The 23,282-nt window shown below is 35.4% G+C and overlaps 1 protein-coding gene and 1 long non-coding RNA gene across 2 annotated transcripts in view; one reads left to right on the forward strand and one right to left on the reverse strand.

The window, feature by feature from the left end:
• Positions 1-23,282, reverse strand: part of LOC120357907 — a 46,679-nt gene that overhangs the window by 16,436 nt on the left and 6,961 nt on the right. The gene's annotated exons all lie outside the window — the stretch shown is intronic.
• LOC105203274 (growth/differentiation factor 8) lies at positions 5,605-23,128 on the forward strand. The gene is made up of 4 exons (XM_011172051.3): positions 5,605-6,684; positions 15,116-15,373; positions 16,534-16,916; positions 20,724-23,128. The coding sequence occupies exons 1-4, from the start codon at positions 6,294-6,296 to the stop codon at positions 20,880-20,882; spliced, it is 1,191 nt and encodes a 396-aa protein (XP_011170353.1). The 5' UTR covers positions 5,605-6,293; the 3' UTR covers positions 20,883-23,128.

Below are 23,282 nucleotides of genomic sequence, written 5' to 3' on the forward strand. Positions count from 1 at the left end.
TATAGTACGTCCTAATGTCGAAGTGGATAAACGGCGACGAGCATGCGAGACAGCGCAAACGTAGTCCCTTATCGATGGAAGATCGATTAAGCCGACAAGCATGTAAGCGAGATTCAAAGATCGATCGTCCGGAACGTCGTCGGCTGACAGGAACCGTACTAGAGACGCAGCAGAGAGAGAGAGAGAGAGAGAGAGAGAGAGAGAGAGAATAAGAGAGGGAGAGAGAGATTCTGTTTCTCTCGTGCATACATCCGGCGCGATAAGCGTTTTCCAGAGAACGAAAAGCCCGGTGGATTTTCCTGTCGCGTAACACGACTAAAGGAGACACCGATGCGACGCATCGTGTCGCTCCTCCTCTTCCTCCTCTTCCTGCTCCTCCGAGGAGCATTCTCGTCTCGAGAATACGGCGTTACAGTGGCATCTCTTAGCCGTCCGTCATCTCTCCTCGAAACGAGTATCCAAGCACTCGTCGATAAATCGCGTCGGCAGCCGTCAACGCTCGGCGAGAGGCGGCGAACGCTCATCGCACGAGCGGGGTGAATATTTATCGAACTCCGGCCGCGAAATGTGCAAAATGCGACGGGCGCGTAACGCAATCACCGCTCAAATTCGAGCAGATCGCTCAGATGGAATAAATTGCGGCTCGTAAAAATACCGATAACGTTTCGTTTTCGTTTACCGTGCATCGCGCACCTTCGCTTTTTTTTTTAAACATGACGCGGGAATGAGACACGATCTCACGATTAATTAAACCGCGAATTAAATTATGCCCCAATTTGATGTCGCAAATGCAATATATTTGTAATACATCATTCGCTTGGTTGCTGTCAAAAAAAAAAAAAAAAAAAAAAAAAAAAAAAAGAATGTAAATATGATAAATAATAAATAAATAATTTTATGAGCTCAGAGGAAATACCATGTATGTATTATCATTATTTAGCTAACGATCGTATCAAAATACTGATTTTCAATGCCCAATTGATTTTGGCTTTCAATATCTCATTATACGTATTGCATAATACATCGAGCTAGATTCATCCGGTTTGCAGTTTATTATCGAGCATGATGGTTTGTCGTCATCTTCCAATTTTTTTCTCTTTCCTCTTGATATTTTGCATGGCAAGATGTTCTCGAACTTTCTTGAATCTTTTTATTCTTTAACGCTCGTTTCCACTCATTTTTATAATGTTTGACTTTTTCTTGACGCTATACATTAGTAGAAGGAATCCTATTTTTGAACATACACTGAGAAAAAATTGTTAACTTGACGAAATTGATTATTGACTTTATTAAAGTACGTATGTATTTTTAAGTTAAATTTAATTTCTTCGGTTCAAAAATTTATATATTCACGTAACTTAAATAAATGTTAGAATTAAAGAAATTTAATCAAGTTGACAAATTTAATTGCGTTAACAATTTTTTTTTTCAACGTAGACTATTCCATTTTTGGGTATTATTGAATATTGTTGTTATTAAAAAATCTTTAACGAACATCGCCTCGAATTTTCTTGTAAAATTATACTTTCAATTTAGATTTAAATCAAGACTTTATCCGGTAAAAATGAGTCAATCTGTAGGGCTCTTCCCTATCTCCGCTGATTCTAATCAGCAGGCCTCTTCTCTTTTCAGGTGTTTATTTGTAGGGGAGACTGGGCTCAAGAGGTAAGTTAGTACTGCGTCCCGTTTATACAGATATTTATAGCAAAAAAAAGAATATAAAAGAATTATTACAAAATATCCTTTCTATAATATAAATACTATTTCCTGAAGTTTTAATTAAATAAAATAATTATTACAATAAAAAAAGGGAAAAATCTGTTTCGAGAGAAAGCAAGTAAAATTTTCGAATGATTCATATTGTTGTTTTTCAGCTTGAGAGAATAAATCTAACCGATTGTGTGTAAATAATATAAAAGATATTCTCTACAACATTTCAATGTACATCATGGAGTTAATTTAATTAATTTACTAATGATTTCGGCGCAATTTGTAAAAAAAATATTGAAAATGTATTTAAGATTTATGTACATATAAAATATTATAATATTAAGCACCAAGATCCAGCCTCGACCGTAGTTGGTGACGCTTCTTTACTTGCTTGTACGATTAATTAATTTAATTCAAGTAAACAATTCTAATTAAAAAGTTTCCAGATTTATACGTTTCTGAATTAAACAATCAAAATTGTCTATTGCAAATTAAAGTTCATGATCTTAGGCTAAAAATAATTTTGCATAATGGTCACACGTTACATATAAGGATCTGACAAATATTATTAATTTCCATGATGCAAGAGTAATATTAATTTTCATATTTTTATCGCGCAAATATACGCAGAAATATATTGAATAAAATTTAATTCAGTATGTTAAAACGACAATGTATATTTACAGGGAAAAATTGGCAAATAAACGAATTGATGAAACGGAATATAAAATAATTGTTTGAAAGCAGATCAAATATAATAAATATGCGTAAATATGCATAGTGTAAATATGCACAGTATTCTCTATCACGTCGGAATACGTTCAGTTTGACACATTATGATGATAAACTCACGGATGTCGCGCGCGTGAACGTGTAGATATTATTTCTGTTAAGAGTCATTAGCCTCCTTGACCTGTCAGATTTAAACTTAGGAACTCACAAAGCGACCCTGCCAATCGTCGTTAAGCGACTCCTTGTCAAAGTATTTCCACGCAAAGGAAACGTGACAATGGAGTGATCTTTGGACGAGAGGAGCGATTCAACCTCAACCCATTGAATCGCTTCTGTGAATACCGAGGATATCACGTACGCTCCATAACATACGAAATGACGGATGTTACAATCACCTCTCCGATCTTCTCTTATATTGCGTAAAATTCGTTTCCTCTTCGAAATTGTAATCGTTCTCGATTGTTTACTGTCTGTAAACCCAATTATTCTCCTTCCGAGCAACAACATCAATCTCATTTATCAATACCAGATTAGAAAAAAGGGAAACAAAATTGATTTACGAAGAAAGAATATTCATCACACTTTTATCGAAACTTATCGAAAAAAAAACTCATCTTATCACCGTGTGTTGTTTACGTTTGCCATTTTCGAGCTTAACGGTACAACGTACAACATTCGAAATTGATAAATAAAAAAAATATATGTACAACATTACTCTCATTACTTTTGCGTATGGTTGCCCTTTGCCTCTTCATAAAATAAAACAGATGTGCTTTCAAATCCTTCTTTTTTCCCCCGCGTGCTCCAGATACTTTGCCGCAAGCGGAATAATCAACTTTCGTCCATTTGCGCTTCGAGTAGTAGCTCTCCAATTATCTCACCGCTGATTATTGCTTCATCGTTATTTATTACGCGAAGGTGCGAGTCCATAACTAACGTAGCGATTTTAAATTACTGTTGTCCGCGTAATAATAAAGTTTTCCGTTGTGCAATTGACGGTTGCTCGCATCGAATTCACTTTTTGACAACATCGCGTTAAACATCGCGAATCATCCTCGTTATACGCGCCGGAAATTAAATCCTCCGAAAAAGTTTTCCAGCAAAAAAAAAAGAACAGAAAAAAGTTCGCCCGACTCTCCCGCAACCTCGCCCATTGTTAAATTCGCGAGTACGCTGTAATAAAATTCGTGGTAACTCGAAGAAAGAACTTGTTGTATTTGTATAAATGCGTTCTCCGCGAGATAATAGGGAAACTACGTTAATATACGTTTGAAAGCAATAATGCAGAGGTATAAAGATATTCATCGCATTCATGGAAATTCGAATATTTTCTCTACGGCGTAATAAATGCGTGCAAACATGTATTCTTTTTTTTTTTTAATAAAGGAGAAATATTTAATTATATGTGCATTAATCTTTAAATTAAAACTGTTTGTTTATATTAACGTATATTTGGTCCATATTTTCCTGGCAATCTCCCTCCAGCGCGTAAATGTACGGGCGTAATTCTGAAAATATGGAGAGAGAGCTGCGGATTTACATTTAAAACGCAGTCAATATTTTATCGGCACAATTTGTCACGTTGCCATATATTACCGGGTGAATAGATAAAACTTTTTCCCCAATAAGACGACGCGCATGAAATATTATTATACGTTATTTGAATAATGACGTCACGTGCGTCAGTTCGAAAAATTACATATTTCGATAACGGCCGATAATAAGATAACGCAAACAAGCGCGGCGATTCTACAAATGAGCGCGCGGCGTGCGCGTACTGCTGATTACGCGCACGCCGTGTCCGGCGCAAATTACAGGATAATTCAATACGCTGGACCGTGTAATAATTTGCGAGCCATGAAGTCCAATGGAGAAGCGGAACGAGAGCGAGGCAAAAAAAAAATGAAAAAAAAAAAGAACTGCACTCAAATGCCGAAACACGGTGCGCAGCGATGATGGCTTTCGCCACAATTATTAATGACATCGAGGAACAGTAGGAAACGATAAGGCGCTTAACGCAGTATTTCTTTACGATTGCTTTTTCACACTCTCTCTCGTTTTTTTTACGAGGACCGCGTTATCGCGTGATTTATTAAACCAAAGGCGCGACGTGTCGAAGTGCAGGCGTATTTTACTATACGATGTTTTCCTACAAAGATTGGCGCCCTCGAAAAAGATCCGTGACACGTCGCGCTCGATAAATGAAATAATCTCGGCGCTTCAAAGAGCATTCGTTGCATTTGCTTCAAATACGTCAAGTATGTTGAAAAAAAAAAATATATATATATATATTCTGCGTTTCCGGGTCAGAGAGATGGGTCATCTTCCACGAAGTGAGCGCGTCGATGAACCGTGAATTGCAAGCCTTCAGGTCAAAGAAATGCTGACACTAATCTGCGACCGAGCGTACGTCAGACTTTTTGCAGTAAACATTCGCATTGCAAGCTCTCTCTCTCTCTCTCTCTCTCTCTCTCAAATGAGTGCATTCAAGAGATATAAATATTCTTCGTTTCGTTATTACAGTTAGATGTCACAAAAAGGAATCTACATGGTCACAAGCTAGAAATTGAGCGCGATGTTACATCATGTATTGTACATTACGGCGCGTAATAAGAGAATAGAGATTAAAAGTGAAGAAAGACGCTCATTCAAAAGTCACGCGCCGAAGCTAAATTAGTCAGGTAAAAAAGAATCGAAATTTAAACAGAGAAGCCGTTTGTCAATTTTGAAAAAACATGTGCCTCGTCGCATCTGTGGGCAATAAATATTTTACGAAAGAGGTTTAAGACGTTTCATCATTAATACGCGCCTTATCTCTCTTCGTAATAGCGCTGTACCAGCATGCCAGAGAGATACATTGATCCCATTGAGAGAAATAATCTTTCACGGTTCACCGAGATGCCAATCAACGAGCGAGACACCTTCTCCACCAGACGTTCGAGATAAACGCCAGCCTATTAAGACCAGATTCGAAACTTCAGGAACCGCCAATGGACCACACGGAATCCCATTGGCAGCATGTTCGCGGCGCGTGCTTGCGTTATCAACATATATCACACTTCGTCCCCGTCCAATCGGTATTGGCTCCGGCGACTGCGGAACAAAGTTCAGCCTATACAGAGCCAACTACATCACTGGACCATCGTAACGATTCACCTCCAGTCTCCGTGGACGCGCCGCCGAGAACGTCGGTCATTGCGAGGAGGAGAACTGCCCGCGGGAAATCGAACGGATGTCGGTCTTCTTCTGCATTCGTAAAAAAATTATTGCCGACTCCGCAGATTGATATTTAGAATGAAGAAGTATAAGGAATACAGTGCCTAAAGAAGAGAGGAAAGAAAAAAGGGAAAGAAGCGAAGAGCCACGATCGGCGAAGCGGTTCGCAATCTCACGAGATATCGGACTCGGCGATTGTAGCGACCCGGCCTGACCTGTTGCAACTTTGTCAATAAAATTGATATTGTGCAAATTGCGCGCCAATCTTGTTCGGATTCCTAGAAAGAAATCCATTTCTAAATTGTCGGTATAAATGATAACTGACTTCGTACTGTAGATATCCATGCCTCAAGGTCTTCGGAGTGAAAACAGGACGGGCGTCCAAAGTAATTGGCAAAGACGTATGAAAGTCATAGAATACGAACTGTCGGTTAAATTCAGTGCCAAACACGGCGAGGCTCTCAGTATCGACGAAGTAATGTCGGTGATGACGTTTCAACCGTTTTCGATACTTAATAAAGAGTAATCGAGTAAGTCGTCATCAGCGAATTAATCCACGTGTGCAAAACAAAGACTAGAGGGGAATCGAAGAAGACTCAATTCGGATCATTTGCCATCTGGATTACGGTGGAAAGATGCGTCTACACATGGGGATCTTTATCGTTTTCCTCGTCGGGAGTATCGCGGCCGACTGGCCGATTAACCCACTGATGAGAGTATGGTACACATTCCTGCCACATTCGTCGTCCGAATCTCCGACCAACAAAGAGGACGACTGCGCCGGCTGCGCGCAGAATAAAGTCAACGTGATCGATCCCGATCCGCTGTTGACCGAGCTGAGGGTGGAGTACGTGAAGAATCAGATCCTGAAGAAGCTACGGCTGTCAAAGCCGCCTGAAGTCTCGATGCCACTGTCGACCTTGCCTAAACCTCTGATCAACGGCAATGTGCTTCGACCTGACTTGGAAAGGCCGGCGGAGAACTTTTACGGGAAAACCAATCAGGTCGTCGTGTTTCCAACCGAAGGTAAGATTCGACGAATCAAAACAAATGATATAAAATTGACGATTACGTTGTAAAGAAAACTTTTTTTTAATATTCAAAAAAAATTAATTTGCAGTAAAATCAGGTAAAGCGATTGTAACTTGACTCGGCGTGAAAGCTACCCTAACGAAATAGTAATTGGAATAAGGCCGCGATTTGTACACGATTCAAATCGAGAAATGACTCGATAACAGGATCTTAGTGCTGAAAACAATGTTTCCTGTATGATTTTTAAATACATTTTCCAATTCTTTGAACTCTGCACAGTTACTTTCGGTTTCAGGTCACCCTGGCTGAGGCAATATTTATCATATTTTCTGCAGAGAGAGGGGAATGATCTTATAAAAGCTATCTAGCATCTATATTTTATTAAATTGACTATCCATTTAATTGTGTGATATTACGTTTCTGATTTAATTTGAGAGCTGCGTTTGAAACCGAAAGTAAGTAACGGCGCACAGTTTAGAGAATTAGTAAATGTTATTTGAAAATCGCGCAAGAAATATTATTTTCAAAATCGAGATCTTGTTACGATAATAAACTCGTTGTTTCTCCTTGATTTGAGCTATCTTAACGGACTTGGCATTTTTATAATTTTTTGAAGAAAAGCATTAAAACCTTCTGACGTTTGTTAAAAAATACAATACTTCCAGAAATAAAAATTACAGCAACGCCGACCTGGTAATACAATATATCGATGGATTTTTAAAAATCACGTGAAATATGAATTGTGAACTCGTGGGGGAAAAAAATTTTAGTAATATCTTTCGTCTATATAATTACACGCAAACCATTGTGAAAATATTCGAGCACGCGTAGACTGCTAATGAACGGTTATTCAAATCCACAACGTAGACGCATAGATGGAGGAAAGGCGAAGGGCGAGTAACGCTGAGAAAAAAAATACGCGTCATTCGCGAATATTGTGCGCTCGTCTTTCTCGCATAGTGCACTCTCCTAGTCGCCGAATGTTCGAATGCGAAACAAAATCTCTGAATATCGAGCATGCACGCTTTTTTTTCGATGAAGCGCAGACGGAGGGAAATCCGCAAATGAACTATTGTGCTGGAAACGTATCCGAGTACTTGCATGAAAATTTATAATAAATTGCAGGAACGTGTAATCCAGCGAGTCCAAGCCGTTGATTTAATGTGTAATTTGGTAAAACCAGAAAGGTACACAGGTGCAACAGCTTCTCGTAAACAATCGCTATTGTCAAATGGAAAATTGCAATAACTTGCGGAGAATTCAATTTCAGCTTTCTCTCACGCATGTATCTTTTCAGTTTTAGCGCACGTTTTGTACGTACTTCGTAACATCATTTGGTATTTAATTTTACGTTCTCGCGCATCCAGGCATATTCATACTCAAAACTGAGCGTCTCGCATCGAAAACACCGCTCCGAGAAGCTCGTTTCTTTCTCTTTACCGTCGGCTGACCGTTCCTGCCGACAACTCCCCTTCTTCGCTAGACGAAAAACACCAGCGAGGATATGAATATTGCGTAATTGCACAGCTCCCTCGAAATAAACGAGAACCGGTAACAATGACGCCGTTTCTCTCTCTCTCTTTCTCTCTCTCTCTCTCTCTCGCTCGCGTAGTACTTCTGGTACCACCGACGACCGGCTGGGACTATGAATTTCAAATTTTCCGCGGCGATGCAAATACGGAAGCCGCGCGAACGGCGCACGTATGAATCCCGACGGCGCGGCGGAAATTTACCACGAATTACAACGCAGAATCACAGTTCCGACATTTTAATCGCCCGTGTGAATCATTTTCGACGTGCCTGGCGAATTTCTTAAAATCACGAGGACGCCTTTCTCTCTTGGAAATTCATTCTATTTATAAAATTATTTCGAACCTTGCATCATTGCAAGGGCTTTCGACAAAAGTGTAAGAAAAAGCAACGGGAATGAAAATCAAAGAGATAATTGGAAAAACCATTTATTCAAATCTTTACCCTACGTGGTATTTAAAATAACTATGAAATGGTATATGTACGTCAAGATAAAGAACTTATTTTTGTTAAAGCTTTTAATTTGTCGGGATATACGTAGCGGATACGCGTGTTCAGAGCAATTCGTGGAATTGTCCGCTTTAATATATCCGACTACTGAAACGACAAAAACTAAATCCTTACATCATCCAATCATAAATACATGAGAGGAACCGTTGTTCCCTCGCACAAAAATATAAATATTGGATTAATATGTTAGTTCCACTTTGCTTAACAAAATTGAATTTTTTTTTAACATTTTATAAAAAACATTACAATAAATCTGATTGAATCTCTCTGTTATATATTCTCCATACATTGAAAATAGTTGGCTCACCAAAATAATTATGTGAGAGCATAATAAGAGCAAGGCTGCAAAATGTTTTGTCATTCTAACAACTAATTTGAATGTTCTACACAATCATTTTTATGATCTAATAAAAATGTTTTTAAAACTGCATATAACTAAGTTTTTAGATGGGATATTCTACAATAGTTTGACGGATCAAAAAATTTATTTTTCTTTTAATCAGTTTTTCAATCTTCAATCTATTGAGAATAAGCCTATAAACGAATGAAATTCAAACAGTTTGTCGTTGTTTTTACGTTTTGAAGAACGTATGGGCTAAATCGTGCGATTTCATGCAGCATAACGCTTTATTTATTTGTTTGTAATCAAAACCGATATTTTCCTTTGTCCCCAAACACATATATCAAAAAAAAAGAGGAAAATCTATTTTATGATAGAACAGAATAAGATAATTTATTCTTTTTATGTGTAAAGTTTTTGTGAAACTTTGAAATATTTTTTCTTTGTAGTTGAAACCAGGATCTTTTTAATCTTCAAAAAGTGTTTTTACAGCTTGCAAAATTTTTCAAAATTTTTGCAAAATTTTGTTTTTCATTTTTAGTTGATCGCCATTTTATTGAACATTGCGATAAATAATTTATTCTAGTTCCAATGATAATCACAATTGTGTAGAAATAAACCTCGAATCATTGATTTAAGATTAGCATGAAGAACGTCACGTCTGATATAAACAGATTTTTTTAAATTATGCTGTATTTATAAGTAGTATCTCTTTTTCATATTAATAATTAGGACTAAAAATTAAATTTTTACAGAGTTAAAAAAGTAATAAACATGTATTTATGTCAATACCCTAGAGTAAAAATTCGTAGAAATAACCTTTAAAATGGTTCATCAAACTAGAATACCCCCTTAAGCCAAACTTCCTTTCCGTGTATTATTTTTATTATTCTCCACTTGTAATATACTAAATAATTATTTACAATGAATATTACTGTTTCTTATAAGTGATTCAGTAATTATCTATACCGGAACTTGTTTACTAATCAGTCCTTATCAGGAATATTGATAAGAGCATCCGTATGCCCGAGTTCACAGGAAATCAGAAATTTCCCGTTACTATTTCCAAAATGTTCGCCTACGTATAAGACAGAAATGTACGAAGAAACCGTAAGATAGTATACGTTACGTATAAAAGTTTTTTTTACACTTAAAGCCAGCTGTTACCATTTTGGCATTCTACCGCGTCATGCAACTTTATTCGCAACGGAGCTATGCATAATTTACGAACACGTAATTTCTTGCCACTCTGACGGAATGTAGGAATACGATAATATCGTATCATTTATCGGCTGCACGAGTATGCTGAATATTATTGCCCCGAATATTTTTTTTCCACGCTTCTTTTTGCCGTACGTTTTTCGCGCACGCGATTGTGACTCCGCATTTAACGAAAGCATCGATCGCGCGATTGCGATACGCCTTTTAGATTTTTCTAATCTCTAATTCTCTCTCAGTATGCCTTTTTCCCTTTTTCACGAGTATAATCTTGTTTTTCTATTAATTACTCTTTACTTTTAATCTTTGCATAATTATTAAATAACGTGCCATAAATTTTGTATCAAAAATTCTCTAACGTTAGGGCATTAACGTTTAACTTTAAATTATTAATTGTACGAAATATTTAGAAGAACGGCAGTTGGCGTTATTTTTATCGAATCTGCTGAGTGCTTTTTTCTCCCTTTTAAATGTTTCTACTGCACTCATTTTAAAAAGCAATTCGATATCTGCGGCATCGCTTTATCGCGTTGTCAATTGTAATTCTCTCCGTTCGTCAAATTTTCCCAAAGAAATCTTTGCAAAAGCATCAAACGCGATTTTACGATTTTTCAATTCGCGAATTTTCTGTACAGGAACTCACGTTTTGTGAACTTTGGTCCCGTGAATTCGCGTTTGCAACAACCGGACTTAAAAGAGATCACGTTTCTCCACACTTTGCGATAGATATGCTGTTATCGTAACTTGTAGTGCGAATTAACGTCCAACACGATGCTGCATATATTTCGTATCTCTTTCGGGCGCGAAGGTTACAAGCTGATTCGACGTAACCCAAAATATTCACTTTTTATCTAATTCCGGCACGAAATCACACGCGCACGCATACACGTGTGTAAGCTGTAAGCCGAAGGGGTTTCGTAATATTGGGACATTTATTCGGCCTAGTTAACTCGCAGCGCGATTTCGGGGCGAGAACTGTAGATTACGGCGGTGCGATTGAGGCCAGTGAACCGGAAATGTTCATCTCGCTGTCGAATCTGCGCCGCGACATCGGGAAGTACTGTACGCTCGAGAATGTCCTGAAGGTATACGTGGAATTCGTTCCGAAAATATCTGAAAATCTTGGAACGACTGTTCGGGCTAATATAACTCGGAAATCGGATTTCTAAATGAAAATCTTATGAACTCTGAGAATACGCGAGGAAGGATGAATAGAGAGAACATGAAGTCAGCGAGTCATATGGTACTACACATAATAACTGTTGAACTTTGGTTATTTACCATTAGAGTTACATGAAATACGTATATACAATCGTGGACAATACTAATTAATGACAAAAAGAATCTTGCTACTTTGCACTTAATTGAATATTTATGAAGGATCATTATGTTATCGCAGTAATTTATGTTATCAATAATTTATATTGCATAATGTTGATGTTGCGTTTCAACGGAATAAGAAAGCTGTTTACATTCCGACTAATGTAACTTGTGCTTTACATAAAACGAATGTGATGTTCCGATATACAAGATTATTTGTAGAGGAGAAGATGGTACTATAGTTTTTGTACGACAGTCATTTATAACTCATGCCTCCGTCATTAGGTGACGAAATCTAGTAATTAAGGGAGGTCGGAGCTGATTGGTGTATGGAGAATGTCGGTACACTTTCATAAGTATTGCTGCCAAATGACAAACGATAATATTGCATAAAAAAATATAGTATTTCCGCAAAAACATTACGGTCATGCTGCAATAAGTTATTTCAGGCTGAATAATGTATTTTTAGAAATGGAAAATATTTTCAGTTTTTTTTTAGTCAAAAATAAAATAAATCAGTGATACATTAAATATTTAGAAATCTGCTCATTGTATCATAATTCCAATTATTTCTTCAGAATGTTTATTTTATAAATAATTACTCACAGTTATATTGACGTCTTGAAGTATATTTTTTGCTTAAGCGACAATTAACATGTATAAAAATGGTTAAATGGGACTAGTTGTGTGACGGAGTCAATGCAGCAATGTTAAACAATAGCATGGAATTTTGCGTAATCCCATGAGCCTAATAAAAGTAGTTGATTGACAAATTCATTGTAAATCGTTCTATTGCAAATTGTTTACATGTATTATAGATTTTTAGTATTACATATGTATGTACGTACATATATTTGCACATATTCGGCAATTTCCTTTTAGTTTAAATAAATATATAATTTTATAATAAAACATTGTATTTGTTTTTAAACAAATCAATTCTTTGATCTATATTTGTGGAGGGAAAGAGGGCACATTATCACTTTTGTTTCTCTTCGACCCATTATGCAATAATGTTATATTTTTATGAAATAACATCATATGTAATAACTATTATTAAATATAACTTTGAGTCTAGAATCTATTGAATAATACATTAATGCATGTAACCGTTATGTTTCTCGAATTTCAAATATCGATTATTAACAAAGTTATTATAGAAAATATAAATGGGGCGGTATTACCACCTTCTGCTCTATATATTAATTTGCTAAAATTAATTGCTTGCAAAGATAATTTCTTTACTGAGAAAATGATTTTATTTTATCAATGAAACATACGATTGAGTGCGTTTTGGTAAAGCTAAGCAGAATTTCTCGAGATTTTATAACGTTTGTTAGGCTTTATTGTAATCCGGTAATTCGAACAAAATTTCTGATTCGTTTGTTTTTGGACAGACGTATTTATTGGTTGTATTCACAAGATTTCTAATTAATGCAACAAAGCTATTTTTCAGTATTTGTTCACACGTATTTACAAAACGGAGTGAATGTTATTCTCGAAAAAGGTTTTATTTTTTTAATGGAAATGCAACATACTCGCGTACGAACAAATGAGAAAAACGCGTGGTAGACCGAGAAAAATACAGCGCGCGTACGGATACGCTGCCGCTGACGTTTGGCACGCGTTGTGCAACGATATGAATTCACTCTGACGCCTGGTGTTGTATAATCCCGGCTATAAATCATGCGGAAGTGGCGATCAATCGGACACGCTGATCGCCCAAGAATCCGCCCGGAAATAATTTCCACGCGCTTATTGATAGTGCGCGATTATATCGCGGATCGCTCTCCGACCGTCGACGCGCATATACATTGACAAAGCATTGCATTGGCAGAACACGGTTTTTCGGTTTATTATGGACCGATATATTGAATGCGAATGACTTCGATTAAAATTTGTCGGCGAACGCTCTATAAAATGGTATCGGTAATTCTGCAAAACAATTTGGAGATTTCAAAAGCTAATTTTGTAACTTCTAGAAAAACTTTTTTATTGGAAAACTTCATTGGAAACTTCAACACGGGAAAAAATTTTGGTTGCGTAAATTGGAAATCTGGCAGATTTAAGTAGTGGACGAATCAAAATTCTTGTAAAAATTGTCAGAGGTGTATCGTTTCTTTCGCATTAAATGTACTAAGTATCTAGAGAATGATACTAAATCTAGTTATATTAGCATAACTTTTTAATGAAAAACATCCAACGACTATGTAACTAAAAGTATTAGATCGACAATCGAGACGGGCTAACTCCAAACATATATAATTAAGTTTATTAAACTTCTAACCGTAAAATATCACATTAAAACGCATTCTACTATACAGTTATCTTGCTGGTATAATCCAAATATTTTTTCAGCAAATATATTGAAAAATGTTTTATTTAATGCAAAAAATTAAATGATGTAATAATTATAAATGAGAAAATATAGTAGCAAATATGTAGAAAATCATGAATTATATCTTTTCACAGTAATTCCTTGTAATAACACATTTCTTTTTATCGGGTGAGGATGATTCAATATCATCAATGTTTCTGTTTAACCTTATGCTCGCGTATCGTACGTGCCGCTCAGAAATAACCTTTGCTGCACTTTGACGCGGTTACGAGAACCTTTTAAAGCGCACTTTTCCAGATAATTGTGGTTCCATTTGAGGCTTACTTCGAGCACCGCCGTAAATTGCAGGCCGATCGCGCGTGGCCAAAGGCGGGCTCTCAAAAGTCTCGAATAACTGAGTCTTCGGTGTCGTTCATTGGCACGCTAAATTAGTTTGTAATGGGATAGCCCATAGAGATACGCGTTCGTCATAGAAGCAAGGCAACCGAATAGCTGTGCCATGCACTCAAGTCAAATGGGGAATATTAAAATTATTGACGAAATGAAGAATAAGATATAATGTAATAAGTATACTTTTGTCCCTGTTTTAGAGAATAATTTTAACACGCGCTCTTATTTTCGTAAAGAAAAGAATATCTGTGAACTAAAAGATTAGAATATACATTTTAAATCGAGGGGCTGAGTCATTCTATAACTTCCACTTGTTTTTAAATAATTTATTGACTCATTTATTTCTATATTCAAACGTATATAAATAAATAAATAAATAAATATATATATATATATATATATAAATTATAAAGTAATCATAATAAAATAAACGTAAGTAGATCTTGTTCTAAAACATATTTAATCATATCCAATGATTTCATAGTCTAAATAAAATTTTGACCTGCTTTAATAGGACGGTTTCACTGTGTAGTATTTAATTTAATTAATATTAATTATAAACTACATATAATATAATATTAATATTTAGTCATATTCCGTGTTGAAATATAAGAAGTATCTTTCAGTTCGAAGTTCAAGGATCAAAAAATTTAGCAAGAAAAGTCAATTCGTCATTTACAATTATCGAATCTCTATTTCGACTCTTAAATAAAACGATATACGTTCAACGACCGTGTCGTGCTGTCTCAAGAAAATGATCGAGTCACGACGATTTCCAGGTGTGGCCGATTCGAAATATCATCAAAGTTCGAATCATATAACGGGGTTCAATCCGGCTGCCTGTTTCACGTTTGACCTGCCGAACGAGATGCTGTACGTAGACGTGACCTCGGCAGAGCTTTGGTTCTACAAGGAACAGGTCGAGAACGACGATGGGCTCAAGCAGACATTCGTGCTATCTGAGCTCGATCACTGGGACCAAGGCGGCAGATTCGAAAAGAACACCGTCATGGCAATCTTCGAGACCGACGTCGGAGGTGGGTAAATGGAGGATGGAAGCGGTCTCTCCCCTCTTTCCTCTCTTTCTCTCTCCCGTCTCTCCTTCAATCCTCATCCATACGTTCGTCACATACGATTCCGCGCCGCATAGAAATCTTCCATCGCCAAATTTCGTTACTCCGTTGCATTGCATGCACTTTGCGAATCTGTCCCTCGTTGCACATCGCAATTTCGTCCTTTACCGAAAATTCGATACGAATGATGAGGAATAATTTTCCCATATCGCAATATCCCGAACGATTTCTAACGTCATCTAATACCCATTTGTACGAGGTACAAGATGCGACTGGAAATCGATTGCTGAACGTTTAAACTAAAATTTAATAAGAGTTTATCAAAAATTTTAAATATTAAAAAAATATCGCATTTTAAAAATCGTGAGACATGTAAAATTAAACTAGATTAATATTTAAATAAATTATAATAATACAATTTGAAATTTTTTAGCTTTTTTTCACAAAATTACATGATTTCACCTCAGAATAGAAAATGTAGGAAACATAAAAATTAAAGAGTTAAAACAATGCTCAAGCTGAACGATATAGTTATTCCTTACAACTGCGATGTTTATATTTATATTTTCATAGACACGAAAAATTCTTTAATTCTTCATGTATTGTCTGGAATAAATCAGATTGTCTGCATATAATTTCATAAAATTTTAACACTGAGAAAAAATCTGGTATTTGTGATGATAATTGCATGATAAAATAACTATGGTTAAAAGCATTTTTGTAGTTATCATTGCTACAATGTTAGTAATAATAATCTTGTGTTTCTGCCAACTATGTTAAAATTGGACTATAAATTATAATAATTTTAGGTATTGATATAGCAAAATATCAAAATAAATATATATGTAGAAATAAAATAATCATTTCTATGTATAAAATAAAATCACAATTATACTGAATGTAACTATTTTTGTAACATTCGCTTATTATTTACGTGTAGTTATTACAACTAATAACTTCAATTTGCATGGTAAAAACGACTATAAATATACAGTTGGCAAAAATGACCATAAAATGTAGTTAAACTATGGTAATTGTAGTCATCTTTTTTTCTCTCAGTGTGCCATTTTTTTGGAGCGTCATGCGATACTGCGTATCAAAAAATCGTTAATCTTCTCTTTCAGAGGGCTGGGTGAAAACAGACATAAAATTTGTAGTAAAGAAATGGATAGGCCGACACCGATTAAATCACGCCATCCAGTTAGCTTGCACGACTTGCTCGACTGACCGCGACAGAGCGCCGGTGTCCACCGAGCAAACCCTAAAACCGTTTCTGGTAATCCACACGGAACCATTGCCACAGCGGAATAGGCCCAAGAGGCATTCGAATTGTCTGCCCGAGATGACGGAGTGCTGTCGGGATGAGCTTTACATTAACTTCACGGATATCGGTTGGAGCGACTGGATCTTACATCCCAGCGGATACCACGCGTATTTCTGCCGAGGTTCCTGTTCCACGGCTGCTGCCTTAACCATCAGCGGCTCGGAATACAACAACGTTATTATGGTGAGCATAGTATGGCTATCACATTCTTCACTGGTGCACGGAAAGAACGGTTTTGCTGAGAAATCTGAAAATTTATTGTAGCTGGATACAGGTCGGAAAATAATTTTGCTACACCATCAAAATAATTATGTAAGACGCACAAGCTGATTGTTAGAATTTTTCAAAATTTTTCACAGCAATGTTCATCATGCGTAAACTTCCTTTATAATTATTTCGATAGTCCAACAAAATTATTTTTAGATCTAGCTAAACTTTTAAATACGTAAGCAAAATTATTCTTTCCGTATGTTCGGTGTCTCGATCAATAATAACTAGTTTGATTTAAATAGCCAAAGTTAAAGATTTCTCAAAAATAAAAACAATTAAATTGAAATAACAGAAAAGCTCCGCTGAATGTACATACGTGCTATATCTATAATCTTATTTATAAATAATCAAACAATGGAACATGAACGTTTTTGATTCTATTATTGATCGTGAATCATTCTCAGTGTGTCGTAACAAATGAAAAATCATGTCTAGACGTAAAGTATTATAAATTGACAATTAACGCATTACAAGAGTTAAGTCGGATGACTCAATTAATTTAATTTGAGATAATTAAAAATAGAAAGGATTCTTTCCTTCCGAGCAATATTAACCGCATTGATATCGACATAACGTGATTATTAACAGATTAAAAGTAGCTGCTGTTAACATTTAAGAATATTATAATTTGTAGTACAAGCGCTTGAATTTTTAGCCAATTTTTAAAACTTGCTTATCTTCAAATTCTTCAGACGAATGAATGATTATCTGCTTGTCATGAATAAAATATTTTCTTCTATTTATTCCATATTGCGGTTTTTTTTTATCTGGCACACTTTTCAATGTCATTTATTTTCTTTCGTTATCGCTACTTAAACATTGTTATTTTATTCTCGTCTCTCATATCATTAACCTTCACTCTTTATAGTTATATTAGGATTATCGAAGTTAGCTTATTCTTATCATTATGTTATTGCCTATTTCATTTTTGTCTACTTGTGTTTTTTGTTACAACACAATTCATATATTATACTTGCTGTCTCCGAAAGGGACGCAAAATTATGGAAAAAGTTCTATCTATATCTAAAATAGAGCGCGGTAATCTTATCTCGCTTGTGTCAGGTCGTACGAAGCGCAGATGCGTAACAACCGATTATCGTGCTGAAGAAATGTGTCGCCAGTGTGATTTATATTCGTTCTTTCTTCGCGAGTACACACGAGGAGAACGCTGACGCCGCGTCTTTCTCTCGCTATTTCGAAAATCGCATGTCACTCCGTGCGTTTCTTCGTGGATTTACCGGAGGTGATATCGCGTAAAAAGTATTGCCAATAGTAAATATCGCTGATATTCCTTATTAATTTGTCGGCTACAATTTCAAAAGTCAACAATTTAAAAACATCTTGTTGCATTAAGAATTATTTTATTTGATTGTTAATCTAGACTCTGAACCAGAAATTATCTTATTAAGAACACATCGCTCTATTTAAATAAAAAAAATTATTAATAATTTCTATTTGTAATGATTAAAATTTTATTTATAAACTTATTTTGCGATATATAACTTTTCAGCAAACAAAAAATTATTTCAAATATTTTTCAATTACTGTTTCCTTTATACGAAAATTTTCGATTCGTAAATTGGACAATTTCGCAAGTGAATGCAGCTTTTAGTTACAGTTTGGTAAAAACTGGTTCACGTCAGGCGAAGTAATCCCTTTCCATCTCCTACGGCTACACACGTATACATACGCAATTTACGCTTTACTTAACGTAAAAAAATATAATCGTGCAGCATAATCGCGTCCTTTATTACCTGCATTAATTGTTAATAAAAGTCGGGAAAGGAGGCACTCTTGTTATACCGCGCCACATAATGTGAGTAATATAGTTTGCAACTCGTAACGATAATGGGGCGTTAAGACTCCATTATCACGCAACGTAAAACCCCATTAACTTAGGTCTATGCTTTCTGCCATATACGAAGCGTGACGCGAGAAATATCGTTTGCATACGCGAAATGGAGATGATTTTCTTAGGTTCAGTAGTTTGGGGACAGCTAGAAAGAAGGATATTTTCCTTATCCATTTCTCCGCCACTTCTCGTGAAACCTTTCCATATTAAAGAATCATCAAACGTCACAACTTACGAACAGATGACTAAAATTTATTTCACAATTTATTTCAACTCTGATAGTCAAACTCAAATACAAATTTCTGTTTTAAAATAAGAAAATATTTATTATATTTTTTTTTTAAATATTTCATTTATTATTAAAAACATGTTTAAATTATCTTTGCACTTTCTAATTTTATCATAATTATTTTAACCTGTAAATGTTATACAGAGTATCCTGAAAAATGAGGGTCAAACTTAACAACGTATTAAATCGAGTAGACGAAAAAATTAATTATTATAATAATTTTAATGAATTTGAAAAATTTTTCCTTCCGCAAAAATGCAGGACTTATATTTGTCAAATTTTCTCGATCAGCGGACAATTTTTTGGAAATGTTTTTTAAATGTTTATTTTTCATTAGTTATACATTGTATGTACAACTTAATTGTAAAATTAATAATTGTTTCATACTAATTACATACTTATTTTACATTAATGTATTATTCACTTTATATTAATAATATTTTTAAAATAACAATTTAAAAAAAATCGTTTATTTAATATTCCCTTTAGATTAATTACGCATTTACAATAATGATTTAAGAAATATTTATCCAATAGTTATTTAAATAATATTAATTTAACATTTATTTTACATTAATTATTTGGAATAACAATTTAAAATAAAGCAACTAAATTTTAATTATGTATATTTTATCTTTTCGACAACATATATCGAGCTAATCTATCAGTGATATTTATGTATTTACACAAATCATTACTTAATGTATTAGTTTCTGTATACAGAAGTCAATCAATGTTGGTAACGGTGATTCTAACTTGGATGGGTGATCGCTTGGAAATTTCCAGAAAAAAATTCTTGAAAAGAAAACTTTTGTGAAGCTAGCACTTCCACAATTAAAAAAAAATTTGAATATGGTATAATTCTAGCATAGTGCCTAGCTTCACGGAAGTAAGAAAAAAAATTTCTAAATTCTTTTTTTTATTCCAAAAACAATTTTATTTTTATTTTATTTAATGTTAAGAAAATAGTTTTCACAATATTAAAATGAATATTTTTTCAATGTTAAAAGCTAGCACATTTATTTTTATTTTATTTAATGTAAAAAAAACACTTTTAACATAAATAAATATTTTTTTTAATGTAAAAAAGGGGATGTATTCCATTGATTTTAACGTTTTTATAAATATTTTTTAAAATATTGAAAGGATGTTATTTTGCTCATTGAAAGCTGCCTTCAAATATTTATCGAACATTTATAATTATTACAATTATTAAAAATCTTTAAACATATATAACTTTTTAATAAAATATTTTCGGTGTGTAAGTTTGTTATAAACTTTTTTCACCTACTCGACTTCATTAATAAATTGTATGAGTTTGACCTTTCCGAATATCTTGTATTGTACAATATATACAAGAATGTTTCAAAGTATGAAAGCTTAAAAGTTTTCAATACATTTACACATGTGTCTTCTAAAATTGTGTGTTAATTTTAAGTTTTACAAATGTTTGTCTTTAAGATTGTTACGGTTCAAGTGAGCAATTGAAAAATAAAACCGAGTACCAAAAATCGTAATCTCATCCCACCAAATCGGGATCTTCGCGAATTAATAAGCACAAAACCACTTTCCTTTACAGAAGTTGATGACCAAAGAGGGACATCAAAAGAACAAGATAGTGCCATGCTGCTCGCCGACGCAGCTCGCCCCGCTCCAACTGCTCTACGTCAACTCGAACAACACGATCACACAGAAAACATTGCCGAACATGGTGGTGGAAGCTTGCGGTTGCATGTGACACCGCTGCCCCGAAGGCAGAGGGTGAGTAGAACCATTACCGTCGGTGACGACGAGAAGACGATGACCAGCATCTCACGCCACCCACCCCGTCCGAGACTTTCGCTCGCGCTTAATCGTCGTGAAACCGAACTCGGTTGGACTCTTGCAAAATCCGTTCGTCTTTTGATTCGAACACGAAGACGTATGGTCGAGCGGAAATGTACGACGATCACGACGTCGAGATAGCAGGTGATTAAAGATAAGGGCATGCTATTGTCACGTCACGCGAGCTCTCTCTCTCTCTCTCACTCTCTTGTTGTATTATAATAATATCGTTTATATTTGCTGGCTGTGTACATAGTCTGTATTTCATTGATATTATGTGACTCATAATTTTTCCATTAACTACATGCGATGTAACGCGTGATTTTCACGTGCGCTGAAAAAAGCGTGATATCATGTGATGTCATCCATTTTGATAAAATGCTTCATTTATCTTGAATGACTCAAATCGTAAAAACGACTTGCACTTTTTTTTTTTACATCGGGCAAAAACGAATGCAATTGATATGCTCGTTCGATAATGTAACATGACGAAATACGAGCTTTCGTGATGCAACAATGGTGTGTTTTCGAAACCTGGAATTTCATCCTTAGGTTGATTGCCCAAGCCACGAAATCGACTCGAGCTAACGCTTGCGGCGCCAGGGGAAATTAAGGCGTAAATTAAGGCGAGCCGAAGCGTGGAGAGAGCTCGTTACGTATTTTAGCGTAAATACCGACACCCCCGTGTGCCCATCGTACGTCTACGAAGCCGACAGCGAGAGACCTTTCTGGCAATTTCGACAATGAACTTTACCACGCGTGCGCCCCCGTTGCATCTGACTACTTACAAAAGGCCTTGCGTTTTTACTGCGAGACACATCGCCGAAAACACTCTGACCCTCAGTTTACAGATTCTGATTAATTATCTTTTAACGAGGCGATATGATTTTTATAACAAGAAATGTATAATGAAAGTTGTAATGTATCGCTTAATTTCTTGTCTTTTCTACGTATTCAAATGGAAAAAAGAAGCGATTTTGGAGAGTATATTTTGGAAAAATATTCTCAAACTCTCGGTCTCTCACCCGAGTGCCACATAACGCACATGCACACTTTACTACTTCTAGTTTCAAATTATTGTCACATTTCTAAGAGAAATCCGCACGTAATATCGCGCTAAGATAACGTTTCATGAATGGATTAATTCAAACATGTCAATTGCTTTTAATCCGTTCAGTCATTTGACATCAAATATCCATAAGAGATACGTCTATAGGCAAATTTGCCATTGAACTTTGCACATCGTAATTTCTGCGTGTCTGAAAAATGGACGGTGTAATAAAATTACGTGATAAATATTTCTCGAAGATATGACGACAATTTAGATAGAGCCGACTATAATATATGTATATGACAAACAACTCGCAACAGAAGCCGTACAGTATTTTCTCACTATCTAATACACAATCCGAAAATGTTACATCAAATCCAGGCATGCATTTAATTTTAAGAAGCACGATAAGTATGTTCGTAAATTTTATTTATTGCTAAAATAGGATTAAATGTTGTCACCTTCTCGTTGACGGTTAGCTCGCAGGCATGACTAAAGCAAGCAATATAACGCAATAACGATTATTCTAGAAGTAAACACGAGCGATTATGACTTATAGTATATTATTAAACGGCACGCTAAGCACCGACTGCAGTTGACAGGTCAAGATAAACGGCGAGTGGCTTGACTTTGTCGAAAACTTCCGGAGCAATAAAACGCGATCCAATATTTTCTTTTTTTTTTTGCGGAAATCTTACGGGAGACTCGCACTGAGCGAGAGATGATCAATCGATTTTCGCGCTCTCTAAATCTCGAATCAGTGAAATCTTATTGGTTCGCAGTGCTATACTTGTAACTGTAATCATCAGTGACTATCTTTCACTGATTTTGATTAAGAGGAAGATATTCTCATTAATCAGAATCAGAGCATACATCACTGATTGATATAGATTGATATAAGTGTAGCATTGAAATCGGACTATTCACTGTCATTCATTGATTCCGATTCAGAGAGCGGCATTCAAATGCCGTTAAAAATATTCGAGACCGACGAGATGGATTCTTTTCATATTTCAATTGTCATGAACTTCCGAGCCGCCTTTGTCAATTTTAAGGATATTTTAGCTATACAATACAAACTAAAAGTTATCAAAATTTCAAAACTGAAAGCTTCAAGTTTATTCTTTTTTCTTCCTGATCAGCGACAAAACATTTTTATCACGAATGCCCGAATTTTGCCCCCTGAAATCATCTATAAAGAAGAAAACAATGAAGAAAAATTTATAATGATTTTTGCAGCGAAAATGACCATATTTTATTGCA

The sequence above is a fragment of the Solenopsis invicta genome, chromosome 5, assembly GCF_016802725.1.
Source record: "Solenopsis invicta isolate M01_SB chromosome 5, UNIL_Sinv_3.0, whole genome shotgun sequence".
Classification (NCBI taxonomy): domain Eukaryota; kingdom Metazoa; phylum Arthropoda; class Insecta; order Hymenoptera; family Formicidae; genus Solenopsis; species Solenopsis invicta.

Excerpts from the sequence above, each read along its gene's own strand:
- LOC105203274 (XM_011172051.3), top strand. The coding sequence starts at position 6,294 with ATGCGTCTACACATGGGGATCTTTATCGTTTTCCTCGTCGGGAGTATC. Across the intron at positions 15,374-16,533 it reads CTTCGAGACCGACGTCGGAG|AGGGCTGGGTGAAAACAGAC; the intron begins GTGGGTAAATGG and ends CTTCTCTTTCAG. Across the intron at positions 16,917-20,723 it reads AATACAACAACGTTATTATG|AAGTTGATGACCAAAGAGGG; the intron begins GTGAGCATAGTA and ends TTTCCTTTACAG.